Source organism: Daphnia magna, linkage group LG4 (genome assembly GCF_020631705.1).
Source record: "Daphnia magna isolate NIES linkage group LG4, ASM2063170v1.1, whole genome shotgun sequence".
Lineage (NCBI taxonomy): Eukaryota > Metazoa > Arthropoda > Branchiopoda > Diplostraca > Daphniidae > Daphnia > Daphnia magna.
Window position 1 is genome coordinate 1,498,446 of NC_059185.1, and position 18,228 is coordinate 1,516,673.

Below are 18,228 nucleotides of genomic sequence, written 5' to 3' on the forward strand. Positions count from 1 at the left end.
TTGATTGAACGTGAGCTCAGCGCTATTTCCTATATGGTTTACCATGTACAAACATCTTCTGGCGTGAGCTGCTATCGTGCCTGGGAATTTCTCTTTTTTTTTCTGCGACATTTTCCCACAGAGTCTTTCTTCGTGGTAGGCGTGTCTGCTGCCTTTGTACATAACCAGGAGTGGCAGCAGCAGTGACTTGACTTTGATTGCCGTCAATTATTGAGGGCGTCTGGAGTATTCATTTTTTTTACGACTGACGCCTGTCGCCATATGTATACAAACAGTTGTACTGGCTTACTTTTTTTTTTCTTTTCTGACGAGAGAGCTAGCAAGCAAAAAATAAAATTACTTCAGCATCGTTCGTTCGAAACGAGGCAAAAAAATGCAACCCACTTCCTCTTTTTTTTTTTAGGCCTGGAGAGGAAAACCAAAAAAAGAGAAGGAAACGGGAGCATGGGGCTCGGCTCCAGTGCGACACAAAACATCCGAGCGTGACCGGCACGGAAATGTTTGTGTCACGCATGTGGAATTATATGTTCATGTAAAAAAAAAAAGCACATCGTATTATTCTTTAGTTTCTTTCCAGTTTTCTTTTTTGTAATGAAAGTATTTTGATAATTTGTACATGTCGTATCACGAACTTTTTGTTGGTACAAGTAAAAATAAAAATGAAGGGTTTAAACAATTTACATATACGGAACCCAATTTGAACCGTCTTCCGGAGTCAATCCACCACTGACCAGCAGTACAATATCTACAATCCACCAAATGCCAACTCCACCTAGAGTTAGGAGCTTTCCAACTGCAGTGCCTGTCTGGCCCAAACAGAATCGGTCAATGCCCAGAAATCCCAGTAGAATGCTGTAGATCAAAGTTGTGGTGAAATAGTGGCCTGTGTACCTGAAATTAAATAAGACAGTAAGCTATTATGTTACATGCATGAAATAACACAACATTGGATTTTACTTGATGCAGGGAAATCCATCCTTTAGAAATTTGCGATCACCATAGCATTCAATCCCAGGAAGAATGAAACATTCCACCTTCGTTTTCTCAACATCTTCATATCTTTGGCCTCCCATCTATTAATAGAAGAGCAATACAATTATAGGAGAATGCATTCAATCGTAATTTCACGTACTTTCAAACATCCAAATCCCAGCTCTTCTTTGGCTGTCTTGTTCCCTTTCAAGTCTACAGGTTCATCACAATCCATAAATTCTAAAGACCTGTCAAATAGGGAAACTTATTAAACTCTGATAAATCACTAATCACAAACTAATAATACTTACAGCAAATTGCAGTGGACTAGTGGTCCATGTGGGGTATACACTAAACTACCATTATGCCTTCCAGTGAGTTCCAGGATTTCTTCAGCTGTCGAAACCCCAATAATAACGGGACAAAAATGTAGAACTAGGACAAACGTAGACACGGCTCGACTATAATGAGCCATATTAACGGGTGTCCGAAACAACAAAATCATGCTAAACTAAAATGCATCATCACAAAATTCACGTGTAAGCGTTTTGTCGATCATCATCTGTGCGATAGTTTATCGATTTCGGGATATCGATCAAAGCAATTTTTCCTCATGAAAAGGCTTAAAAAGTCGTGAATAGAAAGTCGCGCCCCCTTGTCGTTCTTTCGCGAGTTGTCTGCTACAGTGAATGTTCCTTGGTTATAAGCCCGTTACGAAAACACCTCGAGAAACCAAGGACATCAATCAGAAAAGGTCGTTTCTGCTGGTTGTGAAATATCTTGACGCGCAGCTCATTTTACTGGTAATATCCGATACGCCATTTTGAATACGAACGTCCGAGAATTGTGGTGGCGATTGAGGCTTGCCACTTGAATTGTAGCTATAACCTATTTTTACGTATTTTTTCAACTTTGGCCTAGATAGTCTATAGTGCAATATGGGTAACCATTCGTCGCTGTTGCTGAGAGAAGAAGAAATTGAAACCATCCAACAAGAAACTGGTTTCACACCTAATCAAATTGAACGTCTCTACAGCCGATTCACCAGCCTGGACAAAGGTGACAATGGATTCCTGTGCAGGGAAGACTTCCACCGAATCCCAGAGTTAGCCATTAATCCCTTAGGTACTGTTAAGATTAATGTATTGCAAGCTCATTCAGACCTTAAGCATGCTGTGTTTTCATCAGGGGACCGTATTGTTAATGCCTTCTTCTGTGAGTCTGGTTCTGAAGACCAACTAAATTTCAGACAGTTCATGAAAGTATTGGCCCACTTCCGACCTGTGAAGAAAGACAAGGAGAATAAGTTGAATTCTAGGGAAGGCAAGCTGAGATTTGCCTTTCAAATGTATGATACAGACAATGATGAGCAAATTTCCAAGGAAGAATTGCTAGGTGTTCTTCAAATGATGGTTGGTGACAACATCAGGTAAAAGGCCTTAATCATGTTTTCACAGTCTTTGGTTTTTCTCAATAAAACACATGTATTTTTAAATCAGTGAGGAACAGCTCGTTAGCATTGCGGAAAGAACTATTGTCGAGGCCGACAAGGATGGTGACCAAATGATTTCATTCCAAGAGTTCTGCGCCGCTTTGGAGAGGACTGATGTGGAGCAGAAAATGTCCATCCGGTTTTTGAATTAACGCAACCAAAAAAGTTCTCCTGTCAGCACTTACCGAAAATTACAGTGAACATTTTGTACAACTTTACTCTCTCTCTTTCTACTACTATTACGATTTCTAATACTAATTTAAGTCGCACAAATATTTAGGGCCACCCTACCGTATACATACAGATATCGTTTTTCATGACTTTTTAGAGTCTCTCGGGTGTTAGTGTGTGATCTTTTTTTGGTGGTGGGGGAGTTTTGATTGTCACTTTGTAATAAATAATAACGGCAGAAAAACCAAGCCCATCTTTTGTTATCGCCTGTCCAGTAGAAAAAAGTGTATAGATTACAGGTCAAAATATTTTTTAATTTGAAAATGAAAAAATCTTGAAAGGTGAAACCAGTGGGGGGAAAGTTTTTTTGTTTTTTTTCCACAGTTTTTATAACATTTTCTTTTCCCTTTTTTAAACTTTTGTTCATGGTTTGTTGGTCGTATATCGAAGATATAACGCGCGCGCGCGGGCTCCTTGTTGAGCGTAATTCGACCCCCATTGGGGCGCTTAGTTCACAATTCTGCGCGCCTCTAGCGGCCAAGAGTGGAAAATGAAAAGGCGCCAGGGCTGACCCCGGTGCAGTAAAGGGAGGCTGAGGTAGTCTTGGTCTGTCCTCCGGACTACCAAGGACGTCATGTTGTTCATCCGGTGAAAGGAAGAAGAAGAAGAAAAAACGATTCCTAGGAAAGCAAACTCCCGTCAAGTCAAACAAGCAGTTTTCGTTTATGTGTGTGTACGTGAGCGAGGAAAAAAAATAAAGAAAACAGAAAAGCAAACAATTTACAAAATGCGTTTGTTGATTTGCCTGTCGTTGTTGATCGCCGTTCATCAGTGCCGCCATTTATCAGAGGAAAGACGTAAATTGAAGGTAAGAATAAACGTAATTGGTTTGGCGAATTTCATTTGAAATCTCGACACTGTCTTAATTGCTTGTTGATTGTTTACTCATTCGTGTGTCTGTAAACTTGCAGACGAATGATCGCGTGCTCATTACGAAATAGCAAAGCAAGCAAAATCTGTTTCGAAAGAGTCTTCCTCTTTTTTATTTTTTCGTTTGAAATATTTATTTAAATAATCCATAAATAGTCCGGCCAAGTCAGGAGGCAAAAAACGATGAAATTTGTTAAAGAAAACCGCTGGTCGGTTCTTTTTTTTTTTTTTTTTAATATATGAAAAAAAGGGAAGAAACAAAATTTTTTGATATTTTTATAGTTTTATGTAGTAGTAGGGGTTGAAAATGATTTTCAAACGCTCGTCGTAATAAACCACGTCAGGGGGGCGGACGGGAAAAAAAAGCTACAAAACAATCCCTTATTTTCCTCTCACAACCACGTGTTAATAGCTCATGGAAAACGAAAGAAAAAAGAACCTTTCTCCATTCTATCTGCTGATGTGTGAGAAGGGATTATATAGACTCTCGATTCTCATTAGAATACATAGCCTTTCGAATGCCTCCGCTAAAATGGTGGTGAGAGGCCGCCACGAGAGACTTGTCTAAGAATTTGTGTGTGTATTTTTGATTGTATTCCTCTTCTTCTTCGTTTGTCTTGTTCTATACCTATCCCGAGGGCCTTCATTTCCTTTTCTCTCCCACAACCGCGAACCAATTAGTTACGACGAGTCTTCCGCCTTTCTTCTTCTTGTGGCGTTGCCTATTTATTTATATGTGAGAACCGAGAAAGAGCTTCGTTCCCCTCCTCATTTTCTTCTCCTCCCTCTCTGTTGCGCTGCCTATTTTATACTTATTTATTTATGATGATGATTATACGACGAATGAGCTTCAGAAACAACAACAAAACAATTCCAGCTGACCTTTCTTCAAGTCGTTTCCGATTTATTTTCCAAATAGAAATTCTTCTTTTTTTCCAATGTCGTCCATTAGACCCATGACAGACATTCCACATTTTATTTTTTTTACCAGGTATGAAATAAAATGTGACAAAATCTTGTTGATTTTTAAGTCCTCCCTATCGTTCTGGGTGGCCATTTGGTCCAAGAAAAAAAAAGGGTATATCGTTTGTATACATAGAAGACTTTTTTTTTTTTTCCCTACTGGTGCGCACAGTACTATTCCCATTTATTAGTCGTTAAATGGACTGGAACCGTCAGGAAAAACGGGATCTACCGCTTCTCTTCCAACAAAATGCGGGGAAGAAGAAGAAAAAAAAGTTTTGAATTGCCCTGTCACAACAATGACACTCTCCCTTCATACACACACAGTGTGTGTGTGTATTAAAAAAAGGTGCCAGCTGGGTGGGCATCCACCCTTTCTTTTTTTACGATCCCACGTTGAATTATAAGAAAAAAGAAAATCTGAGCGTCTGAAGATGTGTGACATTTCACAGCTGCAGAAGCGGGTTTGAATTTCTCATCCGCCGCACATCACGTGTCATTGGGACTGTTGTGATGTCCCATCAGATTCTTTCTTTTGATATAATATTCTCTGTGTGACATACCAGATGACACCGGTGCTTCATTATTCTTCTTTCAAAACACCAAAAGAAACCCTCCTCCAACTCTTAAGAAAAACTCGGGTTCGAATTACATTATGTCCCTTCAAACCGACCGTCTTTGCTCCTTATCTCTCTATTTATTATGTCTTATCAAATAAATCTGTATAGACATTTATAGAATACGAATATTTTTCTTCCTCAACATTTCATCCCTCTTTTTTTTTTTGTGTGAAAAACTACCCCGCCCTTTTTTCTTTCCCCCCTCTTGTAAGCTTCTCCGACACACAAGACTCCCTACTGTTCAGCCCTCTATGCACTACTCTTCTTTCGTTGGAATACCAATATAAAATGCAACCCCAAGAAAAAAAAAAAAAAATCCAATATCTACGCCTCACCCATCTTTTGTGTCCCATGTTTGAAGGCTCCTCCTTCCAAGATGTGATGGACAAATTTCTCTTCATGGAACGTCAAACATTGAGCAGAGGGGGTCGTAAAAAAAAAAGGGAATCGGCCAACAGTGGAAAAAAGTGGGGGTCCCAAAAACAGCAGGGGTATATTTTTCGGCTTTAAAAATATATATATTTTTCGGTTTCCGCAAGGAAAAGAAAAGAAAAGAAAAAAGGGCATATTATTGACACAGAAAAGGTCGCATTCCATCGGCGCGCGCGAGCGAGAGCCTGGACGGCCCATGGATATTATCCTGAAGAAAAAGAAAGCACCCTATGGTCTTTTTTGGCTCTAAGGCTCCGGCTTTAACCTTCCTTCATCCATTCATCATTTATTCATTTTTTTCTTTTTTCTTTGTTATTCTGTTGAAAATAAAAATATTTATAGCGTCAAGGACTTGCAGCTCATCGACATGGCGGTCGGAGGAGACATACTGATGATGTTGCTGGCCCGACAGTGGTGGTCGAAGACGGGCAACCGGAATGGTCAGATAACGAATACCAGCCGGTAGTGTTGAAATTCGAAGTTCATTTTGCCGCTCCGAGACGGAAACAGCAGAGAAAGAAGAAAAATGGTGGAATCGGTTGGAATCGAACAAACGCCATTACGAGTAGTGGCTCCGGCTCATCTGGTTTCATCCACCTCTTCCTGCCGCTTTCACTCGACTCTGCTCCCCTTGCTGCGACGTCAACGACGTCTCGATCGACTCCCGCTGTGACGGCTGCTGCCATTTCCGGAGCGGAAATGATGGTGACTCACCGTCCATCGAGCAGCAGTCAGGCCTACAGCAGGAGGGTGAAGAATAATAACAAGAAAAAGAAAAAGAAAACGAAACGAAAAAAGAAGAAGGTCCATCAACAGCACGTTGATGAGAGAAACACAATGGATGCAGTCGACGACGTCACGGCGTCGGTCGTGGACCGACGATACAAACCCATGCAAGCGTCGCCTAGCAATCGACTAATGCCTCTCCTTTTGCAAGACGACGGGATACCACCGATGTTTAACAGCCTTTCGAGCGATGAGACACAACAATGGGCTCGCTGGCTTCGTTGCACACTTTGCCTGAAGGTACGGTGCACACAGTTATTTGTTATCCGAGCAAGTCGAGAAAAATTGTAATCATCTCGAACGTTTCTAGAATGACAGAAAACAGTCGGATGAAGAATCTGATCTGTGTCAGCTGCAGAATGTCGAATGTCGCCAGGGCAACGTCACAGCCGAAAATGAATTGACTACATCCGGTTGTCAAGGTAACGCACCATGGATCCATCATCTGTAACCCGTATACAATTTTTTTTTTTTTTTCCTGGTTTGCCTCCCCTCGGAGAGCGCAACGGAAGATTCATATTGATTCCCATTAAAAAGTTAAGAAGAAAAGAAAAAAAAAACATCAATTCTTTTGTTGATTTTTAGAATCAGACACTTGTAGTCTATGGCAACGATGTGAAACCAGCCAAGAAATACCGTCTCTCTTTGTGGCTCTACCTCCTTGCCCGTGCACCTACCCCACAGGTATCAAAACAATATTTATGCATATTATTAAAACAGACACAAACAAGATGAGCTCATCCTCGAATTCCATTAGCATGTTCTTAACATAAATAACATAATCTTATCCACCCGCTGATTCGGTTGTTTTGTTTTCGCTGTTTGGGATTTTAGGATTGGTTTACAATGATCGAGTGTGGGATCCTCTTAATCGGCATCACTATCGGTGGCGGGAGATTAGTCTTCAAAGCGAACGCGTCGACATCTATCGACCAGGAGCTTCTTATTGCATCCGGAGTTTGTCAGTCGTGCCCAAAATGACCCTGTCATCTCAGCAGTGCTGCTATGACGACCGCAGGAGGTTACTCACGCGAGGATGGGCTGCCGGCACACCAGCCCTCGTCTCTCCGGAAGCTTCGATCCACCTCAGTCGAGTCACGGAACGACTTCCATGGCTTGCCTGTAAAGGTGATTTTTCCAGGTGATTTTTGTTTGTATTTTTATTATGCGGGTGTCAATATTATTTTGTATTTTAAAAAAAAATGCAGGTACCATCTACAAAGACCACCGGATAATCGATTAAATTGCTCGGTGAATCCGAGCGACGAAGAATACCAACGACAAGTCCTGCTGGCAACCAATTATTGAACTTGATGATGCGATAGAAAAAAAAAATACTATCTCGATCGACGGACGAAATCAAGTTCGATGCTCGTGCTTCCGGTCGCAGCGTTTATTTCACGAGTTTCAAAGAAACCAAAGAATTTGGCAAATGAAATTATTGTTGGCCAGCAGAAAACCAGACGACGCAATTTGAAAAACATTTTTATTTAAATGAGAAAAAAGATTTTTTTTTTTCGGAAAAGAAAAACGATCCAGTTCCTTTAAGTTATCATCACATGGCGTCTAACAATAATTAAATTCTTTTTTATTTGAAAAGAAATCCTCACTCATCATCATCAGCAAATCATCAGATTCTTGTAAATTTCCCTTTGTTTCCAGTATAATATAATTTGCTTTTTTTTCCTATTAAGTAAGCCATGAAAATACACGCGATAAATATTAAGTGCCAAAAAGCAAACTGTATTAATTTCAGTTACTTACTTAACCCTATTACGCCGTAACCTTTTGCTGGCTATCTACAGCATTTGGTTGTCCGTAAAAAAGGGAAAAGACAAACATTGGAGAGATTTTCTGCGACATTTGCATCTTATTTTTCCCAAAGTTGTTAATTGGAAAGACACAGGGGCAGCTGGTCTTTTGTAATTATTTTGAACTATTTGTTTTTCAAGTCTTTTCGAATTTCGTACAACAGGTTGTCATGGTGACGAATGGATTTGTGGTCTGCTGCCGAATTCAAAATCACTCATGGTTTCCTTTCCTGTTGTGAATTCCAAGTTGTTTATCTACCACCATTTTTTAAGCCAATCATGTGACGACGGCGTTTTTTTATCTTATATAATACAACAAAAACTCAGCCAAGCTTGAAAATTATAGAACACAAACATTTCAACCCTGGCATGACTTCCAGATGTGTTTTCCTTGAAATTAAGCTAGTATTAGCGCTCTACTAAAACCGTGACTACAGAATGGCTGGCATACAAACACAATCAAATGAAAATGATGTTTCTCCTAGTGGAAACACATCCAGTATCACTAAGAAAGTCACTGATACTGCCCCAGATGTTGTCTTGCTTTGTGGAGGAGAAAGAATCTCTTGTCATCGGGCTGTCTTGGCTAAAGCAAGTTCATATTTTAGCGTCATGTTCAATGCAAGTTTTGCAGAAAAGGATAAACAGTTCATTACTATCCAGGTATGTAATTTAAAATTCATCTTATTCTGTATTTTGTTACCCAGTTTTTTCCTTATTCAGGATGTAGATGGTTTTATGCTACGCATCCTCGTAGATCTATCCTATGGCTACCCTTTGGAGCTTGAAAATGAGAAAATGATGTTGAGTCTTCTTGAAACAGCATCAATGCTGCAGGTATTTATCTAATGTTGTGCACCCCCAATAAGAAACATTACATAGTTTTAATTTCTTTTCAGTTTCTCGAAGTTCAAAAAATGTGTGTCAAATTTCTACTGCATACTTTGAATGAAACAAATGCCTTGCAGTTCTTTGCTCTTGGTGACATGATTGGAGTACCAGAACTGTCAAAGCAGTCTTTCTCCTACCTATTGTATCACTTCGACAATATTGTAGAATCGAGAGAATTATTCAGTCAACTTCACGTGGAATTGCTTCTGAAAATCCTCGGACATCCAAACCTCAACTGTGACGATGAAATGCAGATACTTCAGTTAATTGATCGCTGGATTACTGATCAAACTAACATCGTTCCCGAAGACGAGGTGTTCCAATTATTCGCATGTACTCGATTCAAAGTAGTGAAGGAGGAGGATTTTAAAACGATATCCTTACTCCCTTTTGTCCAAGAATCAAAACTGCTATCAAAACTTGTCTCCACTGTGCTTCTAAAACTAAACACAGATGCAACGCTCAAGCCTTGTACGTGTCATTGCCACGGTAAAGGAACAGACTTGAAGGTTGAGGGATGCAAATTATGCAGCACCGAAAGTATTCAAAACGTTGATAATCAAGACAGTGATAAAGATGTTGAAGAAGAAAATTCCTGTTTGTCGACCCCTGACTTTGATAAATTCCGATTACGTGAAATTTTCCGATCTCCGTGTTGTTCCAAGAAAACTGAAACATTAATCGATAGTGATAAAAAAGAGGAATTGAGTGATTGCATTCCAGCTGGTGTTTTCGATTTAGTGGACCAACTTTTATCTACTTCACCGAGGACTCCTCCTTTTGTTCCGTGCGTCGTGGGTCATGTTCGACGTTCTGAAAACTCGTCAGGTTCTTTTCCATAATTAAGTTTTGATACGTTCCGAAGGTTTCACGTAATTTTCTTTATTAAATTGGTAGATGGACCAAGTCTGAAAAAATCGAAACAAGTTGAAGGACCTTCCCTTTTCATGTTTAACTTCAACACGAAAAGTTTCAAGAGCCTAGTTCAACTTTCCAAAGTCCATGAAGGACCAGTTGAAGCTTCTGGTTACAAAGTTTGTACACTAGGTATAGTACGTGTTGCGATTCTTTTATTGATTACACATATAAATGATTGACATGTGGCCTTTTCAGGGAAAGACGTCTACATCTTTGGCGGAGAATACATGTTTGGCTACAGCAATTGGCAAAATTCCGTTTGGCGCTGGGATAGTTTCAAAAAAATTTGGAACATTGAAACATCGTAGGAAATATTTCTTTATTTTACTCCTTTAATGTCTCATAGTAAACATCGTCTATCACCCGCAGATTGCTGTCATCGAGACGGCATCATTCGATATGCATTCACGAAGAATTCATCTACCTTATCGGTGGATATGGAAAACACAGAATTATTTTAGATTCTGTCGATCGTTATGACACTTTTAAATGTGAGTCCGTACAGCTTTTTAGTTAATATCTAATACTATATATGTTAATTGTCTTAGGTTCGTGGAAACGCTGTGCTTCCTTACCCAGCCCTCTTTATTCAGCAGCTTGTTGTAGTCACAAAGGAATTATTTACGTTTTTAGCCATCAAGTAATTCGCACCTTACACCATTTAATTTTCAAGTTAAGTTAAATTTTTTTTTAATTTCGCGATAACTTTAGATATTTACCTATGATCAACAATTGGACGAGTGGCATACATTGGCAAACGTCAGGTTACCTGCGGATGCAACATTTTCCCAGGCCATGTCCGTCAAAGATGGCGGGATATATTTAACAAGTAAAAATGATGCGAGAACAATAGTGCAGTAACGTCCACAAAATTAACACCTAGCCGTTTTGTTCATTCTGTTTTTTCCTTGTTGACAGGTGTGTATTCAAACTTTCTTTACCACTTTGACCCGGATGCGGAATCGCTCGAGGTCTGTGTTGTCGGCAAATTCGAGAACAATGTGCTCAACTGCTGCTACGTCGAGAGCCTCCAGAGTATTTTCACATTTTCAACAGGTGAATGCAGTGAATCAGCTGGATTCCCACCGGTGCACCAGGTAGAAACTTTTGACGTGGGTAGCAAATTATTCACCGTACTTTGGAAACAAATTTCTGACGCTGGTCTCATTACCGATTTCGGCATTAGACACAGTTTAGGCTGTTTCTCATTCCTCTATTATGAATAATGTATTATTTTCTTTGAAAAGTATTGGGTTGGGGTGGGGGGTCGTCAACAACCTCTGCGTTTAACCCTGGAATTTTCCAGATTTTTTTTGTATGTACATTTACCATCGTTTGCAATGGTTTCTAGTGATAGATATTAGTAGAATAGTGTCGAAAAGAATTTTCGTTTACTTACAGTCGTGATTTTTTAGCTAAAATGAAAATAATATAATTTTTTTTAAACGTTAATTCATTTTTCTGGTAAGGGAAAGGGGGGCTGCTCTGTGTTAAGTCAGCGGGGCATGATGGGTATAGGAGGAACTGGAATAGCAATGGCGGGGAGCTCACGGCATTCTTGACCACAGGACTAACGCCTTGCAGTCTATAGGCGTGCCTTTCATTTGAAAAACTAGAAGGTGAAATTGCCATCCAGGTGGGTCGGAAGTGAAGAAAGACTGTCGTGGCTAGGGGGTAGTTAGAAAAAGAAAGAGCTCGCCGAGCTGAAAGAGGGCCACCTGTGTTTGCAGAGGGGATCGCGGGGAAGTTAATTCAATTGCATTTAAAAAATGACTTGCAGAATTTCGGGTTTTTGACCAATACGCCCAAATTAAAGAAATCAAGAAAAAAATTCTATTTCTTTTTACGTTCGAACCATACGAACCACTTAAAAGGAAAATTTAATTCTTTGTCGCAAAAAAAGTAAACGAATATGTGTTTCAAGTGAAATGGGTGAACAACATTTAAAACTAACAGTCAATAAGGATTGTATGATTGTAATGGGTGATACTGGAACTATGGCTACGTCATTGATTGACGTCTAGTGCGGTATCAATTGGCACTTGCCGATACAAATTCATTATTATCTAAACGTTTTTCAGTCTCCTGTCGAAAAAAGTTTTATGTCGCTCCAGAATTTCATTTCCTTGTTTTGCCATTATCGAGTGAAACATCTTAAAAGAATACGAGAAAGGTGGGTTTTTTACGATACAAGTTGTTTTTGGTTAAAGTGATGGCAAACAAACGATAGACCTGTCAAAACATGCAGCTTAAGGTAAGCTCAATCAAATATCATTTTCTAATCTTCATCCGGCTGATAGAAGTTGTGTTTCGTACTCAAATCATGTCTAAACATCAAAAGTGCAGACACAATGTTATCTAGCTGATGGATATCTGACAAAACAAAAATGCCTTACCTGCGTCCTCCGTGAACGCCTGTCAGTAGTGATCTTCCACGCAAGATGATGCGCTGCCTTCCTTTTCTCTTTGTTGCCCTAGTGGGGAGCTTTACGCTACTGAATGGTATTTTAAAAAAAAAATAATTAATAGTTATGTTCGAAAAGGAATTGAAATTTTATTTCCTCTTTTTCAGGTGCACCGGCCCCTGCCCTACCAGAAGAATTGGATGATGCCGAGTTTTACACCGAAGATGGTAAAAACGTCGTCACCTGCGCCCTTTGCGCCACGGTGGTCGAAGACGTAATGATCCTCCTTCAGAATGGCACCGTAACAGACCAGCAAATCATCGACTACATCATCGACACCTGCGCAAAGTTGAATGTTTTTACCAATCCTGATCAAGTGTGCGGTGGACTTACGGCAATCGCTTTGGTAAGTTGATGACAACAAAACGATTTATCGCGAATTTCAAGTAAACAATTAAACTTTATGATCGATTTTGAACAGCCAACCATCAGATATATCTTTAGCACGGGCGTCGTCATCCCTGGAAATATCTGTGGAATGCTTCTACAAGGACAGGAGTGCGGATTATCCGATCCAGAGCCTTTAGAATGGGCCATTGCACCCAGCTCAAATCCTAAACCACCTTTTAATGAACCAAGCCAGCCACCGGTATGATTTAAACTTTTCTCGTGGTCAACCTTATCGATAAAATGTATTGTTAAAAAACACATCGGACTTACAAGGAACCGATAAAAAGTTATGATAACAGATTTACAATATCGTTTGCAGCCAGATTCACCAACGATTAAAGTATTGCATTTGGCCGACATTCATTATGATCCGGAATACCTTGCCGGAGCAAACGCCATGTGTGGAGATCCTCTGTGCTGTCGGGCTACGTCCGGCGAAGTCGTTAATGCCACCGATGCTGCTGGATATTGGGGAGACTATCGATCATGTGACATGCCCTGGTATTTAATTGAAGATGCAGTCTCTCAGATGGCGACGAGACACCCGGTAATTAATGCCATCCAACAATTATCAGACAAGACGCAATGTCAATTAAAATTGCTTTCTCTTTTCAGGATGTTGGCTATATTATCTGGACAGGAGATTTGACACCTCACGATGTCTGGTCAACTGCCAAAGAGGAGAACATCTATATTATTGATCGTTTGATGACTCTGATTACACAATACTTCCCAGGCGTACCTGTGTACCCCACGTTGGGAAACCACGAGTCCCATCCTGTCAACACGTAATTCAGCCATTGAAAAAATTTTCTTATGATTCTCTTCGATAACGTTTCCTGTTGGTCGCCACGCCGTCACAGTTTTTCTCCACCGGAGATTACCGACCCCGAGTTAAGCACCAGTTGGCTGTACGATGAAGCTGACCGGCAATGGGCACGATGGCTTCCGGCCGAAGTTTCCTCTACTATCCGTTATGGAGGCTTCTATACTGCCCTTGTCCAACCGGGACTTCGTATAGTTTCGATGAACATGAACTATTGCTACACCTTGAACTACTGGACCTACTATAAATCACAGGATCCAGCCTCCAGTCTTTTGTGGCTTAATCAGATTCTGGAAGAAGCTGAACTGAATGGCGAAAAAGTAATTTTAAATGAATGTTGCTGCTTATTGTAGCATTAGAAATGAACATCCTTACCTTTTTTAGGTTCATATTCTCAGCCATATTCCACCGGGCAACGGTGATTGCTGGACTATCTTTAGTCGCGAATTTTCCAAGATTATTAACCGGTTTGAATCAACCGTGGCTGCCCAGTTTTACGGGCATACCCACAAAGATGAATACAAAGTTTTCTACGACACGGTTGAACTTACTCGGCCAGTCAATGTTGCCTTTATTGCGCCAAGTCTTACCACCTATTCTAAACTCAACCCGGGATACCGTACTTACACCGTTGATGGTCAACGACCTGGTTCTACCTGGGTTTGTTTACCTTTCCTAAAACTATCGATAATTAAAAAAATTATAACATGTATTTATTTTTTTAAACTTTTCCTTTTAAGTCTGTGTTGGATTTCAGCACTTTTATCATGAACTTGACTGAAGCTAATCAACGAGGTTCAGAAGCCGCCCCTGTTTGGTCAGAACTCTATCAGGCTAAGCAAGAATATGGTCTTACTGATTTGACGCCACAGTCGATGGATATGCTCTTCCAGCGGATGTTAACAGATGACGCTCTATTTCAGCTCTATTTCAAGTATGTCAATGTGTCCTATAACAAATCAAAGATAATGGTTGTATTTTGACATTCTATTGAAGAAATCACCACAAAAATGCGGATGAGGTTGTGGCAGAAGGTTGTACCAATCGCTGCAAATCTAACTTGCTCTGTCGCATCGTTACGACCGACATTGCTGACCAAAGCAAATGTGAGAATATCCGCCATCAGCTTTTCAGCCATCCCGAATTTTGATCAATTATTTGCAAACATGTCTGCCAATTTGTTTTTTAAACTTCACTTACTCTTTACTTACTAAGAGAAATACACTATCACTAGAGTTATAAGATTAATACGACGTAAGAAACGAATGTCCGTTGATTGTTCTCTTGTATACAACCATCAACAAATAACACTTCTGAGTTCTGACATTGTGTTACGTATAAAAAGGTTGTGATTGGATATTGGTCCAGCTGTGTTCCCGAAAGATGGTTGGTGGGCCTTAAAGGAAAATTGGAACACTTGGAAAATTATTTTCCGGTGAGGGGAACAAACAAAGAATAACGGAAACCAGCGGAAACCATTTCGATTTCAGCGAAAATAAAAAAGTGCCACCTACGTGTCTTCATTTGTAAAAGAGTTTATAGCCAATTGTAACAAGAAGGCAATAGTGATTTTAAAATATTAAACACTGGTGGCGCTGGCCCCAATAACTATCAGCTGATACACTGAGGAAACGCGGTGATCTATGCAATCTGGAGTGTGTAGCTCCGCCCATATTTTCCAGAAAACACGAAATGGCACGTTGTTCCCACAAATAATAAATAAAAATTTTCTATTTATAATTAATAGTCCCAATAGACACTAATTACTAGCTATCCAGCATCAAAATCTATAATACAGTTTACAAGATATAAGTACAAAATGGTAGCAACTCAGAAAAAGGGAGTGGAATAAAGGTCCAGTAGACCCTCGTTGGTAAACCAATAGGGAATCAAGTTTTTCCTCTCTACGCCCTAATGTTGAAAACTTTAGATGGGAAACGCAGAATTGCAAGAATGCCTAACTCAGTGTGCCCGCCAAAGGTGTATAGACTATGGATGCGACATTGACGAAATGGCACATGTCTCCACAAGAAGCGCTGAAACACCAGGTGGCGTTGAAAATTTTTGCACACCAGGTGGCCGTAGAATCGCGTGGTACAAGGTAGTCAATTAGATTGGATATTTGAATTTTGGCCCATAATTTTGGCTTTGATTGTTGTAGTTGTGACATCTGACATGTGGTTTGTTAGGAAATCTCGTTGTCTTAACAGCGATTCCATTATGCACGTAATTCACCCAGCCAGCAGAAAATGGATATCTTTTTTATTTGTTTTCGAGAAGTACGTCGGTTTGAATAATCGTGATTAAAACATATCTTTGTTCACATAGGATTTATGATTTCTTTTACAGGCTGTCCCAACAGTATTTCCGAAAACTTTGTTGACAAATTTTTTTTTTAATGATAACCATATATTCTTGAGATAACCCAGGCCAAAAGGATTTCTGTTTCATATTCACTGCCAGGAAACTGTCAGTCTTGACAAGTATTTATGAATTATTCCTATTGAGATTCTATGTTTACTGTTTTTCGATTAGATGTCTGCATGATGACAAGATATTTAACAGGAAAGTTGCACTGCTAGAGGATTTAAGCTTTAAATCAAAGGAAGCCAATTGTAAATCCAGTGATGAAGTTAAAACAGTAGTTTATTAGTAATAAAAAACTAGTTTGTAGGTAGTAACAAACATGCTACATTTGTTGGTATCTACAGCCAAAACTAAATATGACTTCTTTCACAAGCATAACAAATGTACTTGTTGGTTGTTTATGTAGTTAGTTAACATAGTTTAGCTTCTTAATTTCCAGTGGTGGTTTAATGTTGTGGCCCTAGAATCAGTAATTTTTTTTAAACCATCAAAATATATTGCTTTAAGTGTTATAGTTATTTAAGAACAATAAAAAAATGTTGTTTTATGTTTTGTGTTTTTGTCATTTGTCTAGGTGATTTAATATTCAAGACCTAGCAAGTTCTGAGCTTTGGGATGGACTGATACTGAAAAACTGCAGTACAATATGAGCTGATGGGCTGAGACTGGAAATCTGCAGTATCATGTTGGTATGCGATTGTCTCCTGTTTGTAAGGTAGTTGAAACACAACTTTTTGTTGGAGTATATGTTTTACGCCACCCATTTTTTTTATTCCAAACAGTTGATGACAGATTAGCATGTTGCTGAACTTACAATCATGATGCAGATTGTATTTGTGTCGAACCGGTCATATCAACGCGCTCATCGTTGACGGTTTTACGTGGTTGGAGACGGTACCAAACGTGTTGGTGTTGTTAAAGCCGGTAATCAAGATGTGGCTGTTAGTTCGGTGCTATTAGCATAAAGATAGTAGCGTTTTACTAATTTATGCCACCCGTCTCGGTTGGGTATAGGATAGACGACCCCTACGATGATGAACCACAAAGTCGATCCCCTAATTACGCCCGAGCCTAGGACGTCCAGAGAATGACACAACAACGTTCAAATTGCTAATGTCTCCATCCATGCACCCATTTCTTTCCAGAGTAAAAACAAATGTTTATTAGTTAACTTTCCAAACATTTTGAAAATGCTATTGAGTTTTACTCTTTTAAATTTAGCTCGTAAACAAGGAGTCGGCTTCACTAGCATTGACAGTGGCTATCTATGGATGGACGACCATGAAGTTATTCTAACAGCCCTATGGAAAATAAGGATTTAATTGGTTTCAAACTGGGCTTGCTCAAGGTTTAAGTTTTTCCCATATACAAACTATTTTAAAACTGATTTCACACCTAATTTGTACCTATGTTTCTTTTATTTTTTATTTTTTTATTTTTTATTTTATTTAAGGATTTTATCCATATCGGAAACATAAATAACATGAATTATTAGGTTTTCATGGTATGCCATGTTTGGATTTCACTTAGAAATCCTACCAGAAGCTTTTCAAGTATAACACCAAAGAAGGCTTGCACTGATTAATGTTTGAAGTAAGTTCCATAAGCAAAAATGTTTTGTGCTGATTCTTTTTTCTTCTCTCTAGGTTAATATTCGTAATAAATCAAAAATAAGGTTTCAGAATGAGGCTGGAGTTTTTATCAATGCTGTCGTTTCGAAACACGATCGGAAATACCTATGGAATGAAAAACATTCTCGCGTGTTATGGTATTAGTCGTATATAAATTGAAGTGCATATCTGGGCTCCCTTCTTTTCTGTGGCCCCGTTTCCCCTTGACTCATAATAAGCCCGTAGGGGGTCATGCCCCTACTGTACGGTATATATAAAAACAACATATATCGAGGTTTGGAGGGCTCTGGCCGGAAAGGGGACGTGGGGGTCCTCATAGTTCGATGAAATGCTTATGGAGGGCTATGTCGCTACCCACAAATCCGAATTAAAGGTTAATCGCTCCTGTAAAAATGTTCCAAATCTTCAGCTCTTCTTCCGGCTTCTCTTAGCCAAGCACTGGGTAATCTCCCCGGTGAGTCAATCGAGGCAGTGTCTCCCCCTGCCTTGGTTGACAGCAACTTTTGAAATGGTTATTTTGCCTTTTAAAAGTTGCAAAATATTTCATTATGTGGAGGATTGTC

The 18,228-nt window shown here is 39.6% G+C and overlaps 5 protein-coding genes and 2 long non-coding RNA genes across 11 annotated transcripts; 5 read left to right on the plus strand and 2 right to left on the minus strand.

The window, feature by feature from the left end:
• Window positions 1-566: 566 nt before the first annotated feature.
• On the minus strand, window positions 567-1,624 carry LOC116921294 (TM2 domain-containing protein CG11103). The gene is made up of 4 exons (XM_032927561.2): window positions 1,284-1,624; window positions 1,133-1,220; window positions 958-1,073; window positions 567-891 (listed from the first exon to the last, which is right to left on the minus strand). Exons 1-4 carry the CDS (start codon window positions 1,475-1,477, stop codon window positions 678-680), a joined length of 612 nt encoding a protein of 203 aa, XP_032783452.1. The 5' UTR covers window positions 1,478-1,624; the 3' UTR covers window positions 567-677.
• A 3-nt stretch (window positions 1,625-1,627) lies between these two features.
• Window positions 1,628-2,883, plus strand: LOC116921295 (calcineurin B homologous protein 1). 2 transcript variants are annotated; one of them, XM_032927563.2, is made up of 4 exons: window positions 1,628-1,775; window positions 1,898-2,097; window positions 2,161-2,401; window positions 2,472-2,883. In XM_032927563.2, exons 2-4 carry the CDS (start codon window positions 1,911-1,913, stop codon window positions 2,614-2,616), a joined length of 573 nt encoding a protein of 190 aa, XP_032783454.1. In that variant the 5' UTR covers window positions 1,628-1,775; window positions 1,898-1,910; the 3' UTR covers window positions 2,617-2,883. The 2 variants fall into 2 exon arrangements, with proteins under 2 accessions (XP_032783454.1, XP_032783453.1); XM_032927562.2 differs by having other exon boundaries at window positions 1,630-1,775; window positions 1,894-2,097.
• Window positions 2,884-3,019: 136 nt separating this feature from the next.
• LOC116921286 lies at window positions 3,020-8,102 on the plus strand. Its single transcript, XM_032927552.2, has 6 exons — window positions 3,020-3,503; window positions 5,923-6,606; window positions 6,677-6,788; window positions 6,952-7,050; window positions 7,201-7,507; window positions 7,575-8,102. The coding sequence occupies exons 1-6, from the start codon at window positions 3,423-3,425 to the stop codon at window positions 7,672-7,674; spliced, it is 1,383 nt and encodes a 460-aa protein (XP_032783443.1). The 5' UTR covers window positions 3,020-3,422; the 3' UTR covers window positions 7,675-8,102.
• Window positions 8,103-8,238: 136 nt separating this feature from the next.
• LOC116921280 (kelch-like protein 6) lies at window positions 8,239-11,438 on the plus strand. The gene is made up of 9 exons (XM_032927543.2): window positions 8,239-8,840; window positions 8,901-9,014; window positions 9,077-9,896; window positions 9,966-10,115; window positions 10,182-10,290; window positions 10,356-10,477; window positions 10,535-10,626; window positions 10,698-10,815; window positions 10,905-11,438. The coding sequence occupies exons 1-9, from the start codon at window positions 8,616-8,618 to the stop codon at window positions 11,210-11,212; spliced, it is 2,058 nt and encodes a 685-aa protein (XP_032783434.2). The 5' UTR covers window positions 8,239-8,615; the 3' UTR covers window positions 11,213-11,438.
• Window positions 11,439-12,345: 907 nt separating this feature from the next.
• LOC116921282 (sphingomyelin phosphodiesterase) lies at window positions 12,346-14,915 on the plus strand. Its single transcript, XM_045172979.1, has 9 exons — window positions 12,346-12,488; window positions 12,559-12,797; window positions 12,873-13,040; window positions 13,161-13,388; window positions 13,457-13,629; window positions 13,705-13,987; window positions 14,052-14,327; window positions 14,408-14,601; window positions 14,664-14,915. The coding sequence occupies exons 1-9, from the start codon at window positions 12,428-12,430 to the stop codon at window positions 14,815-14,817; spliced, it is 1,776 nt and encodes a 591-aa protein (XP_045028914.1). The 5' UTR covers window positions 12,346-12,427; the 3' UTR covers window positions 14,818-14,915.
• Window positions 13,065-14,811, minus strand: LOC123471514. The gene is made up of 4 exons (XR_006646083.1): window positions 14,671-14,811; window positions 14,043-14,616; window positions 13,584-13,972; window positions 13,065-13,511 (listed from the first exon to the last, which is right to left on the minus strand). It is a non-coding gene; the product is annotated as an uncharacterized LOC123471514 (long non-coding RNA).
• An 867-nt stretch (window positions 14,916-15,782) lies between the features above and the next one.
• LOC116921276 lies at window positions 15,783-17,926 on the plus strand. 4 transcript variants are annotated; one of them, XR_006646092.1, is made up of 8 exons: window positions 15,785-15,946; window positions 16,017-16,150; window positions 16,203-16,282; window positions 16,609-16,723; window positions 16,817-16,958; window positions 17,049-17,180; window positions 17,256-17,382; window positions 17,488-17,926. It is a non-coding gene; the product is annotated as an uncharacterized LOC116921276 (long non-coding RNA). The 4 variants fall into 4 exon arrangements; XR_006646091.1 differs by having other exon boundaries at window positions 15,783-15,946; window positions 16,017-16,282; XR_006646093.1 differs by lacking the exon at window positions 16,203-16,282 and having other exon boundaries at window positions 15,787-15,946.
• The last annotated feature ends 302 nt before the right edge of the window (window positions 17,927-18,228 follow it).

Coding starts and splice junctions, on each gene's coding strand:
- LOC116921295 (XM_032927563.2), top strand. CDS start 1,911: ATGGGTAACCATTCGTCGCTGTTGCTGAGAGAAGAAGAAATTGAAACC. Junction 2,098..2,160: donor GTTAGCCATTAATCCCTTAG/GTACTGTTAAGA, acceptor TGTTTTCATCAG/GGGACCGTATTGTTAATGCC. Junction 2,402..2,471: donor ATGGTTGGTGACAACATCAG/GTAAAAGGCCTT, acceptor TTTTTAAATCAG/TGAGGAACAGCTCGTTAGCA.
- LOC116921294 (XM_032927561.2), bottom strand. CDS start 1,477: ATGATTTTGTTGTTTCGGACACCCGTTAATATGGCTCATTATAGTCGA. Junction 1,221..1,283: donor CTAGTCCACTGCAATTTGCT/GTAAGTATTATT, acceptor CCTATTTGACAG/GTCTTTAGAATTTATGGATT. Junction 1,074..1,132: donor TGGGATTTGGATGTTTGAAA/GTACGTGAAATT, acceptor TTCTATTAATAG/ATGGGAGGCCAAAGATATGA.
- LOC116921286 (XM_032927552.2), top strand. CDS start 3,423: ATGCGTTTGTTGATTTGCCTGTCGTTGTTGATCGCCGTTCATCAGTGC. Junction 3,504..5,922: donor AGGAAAGACGTAAATTGAAG/GTAAGAATAAAC, acceptor AAATATTTATAG/CGTCAAGGACTTGCAGCTCA. Junction 6,789..6,951: donor GACTACATCCGGTTGTCAAG/GTAACGCACCAT, acceptor GTTGATTTTTAG/AATCAGACACTTGTAGTCTA.
- LOC116921280 (XM_032927543.2), top strand. CDS start 8,616: ATGGCTGGCATACAAACACAATCAAATGAAAATGATGTTTCTCCTAGT. Junction 10,291..10,355: donor ATTTGGAACATTGAAACATC/GTAGGAAATATT, acceptor TATCACCCGCAG/ATTGCTGTCATCGAGACGGC. Junction 10,478..10,534: donor TCGTTATGACACTTTTAAAT/GTGAGTCCGTAC, acceptor TAATTGTCTTAG/GTTCGTGGAAACGCTGTGCT.
- LOC116921282 (XM_045172979.1), top strand. CDS start 12,428: ATGATGCGCTGCCTTCCTTTTCTCTTTGTTGCCCTAGTGGGGAGCTTT. Junction 12,489..12,558: donor GAGCTTTACGCTACTGAATG/GTATTTTAAAAA, acceptor CCTCTTTTTCAG/GTGCACCGGCCCCTGCCCTA. Junction 14,602..14,663: donor CTATTTCAGCTCTATTTCAA/GTATGTCAATGT, acceptor ATTCTATTGAAG/AAATCACCACAAAAATGCGG.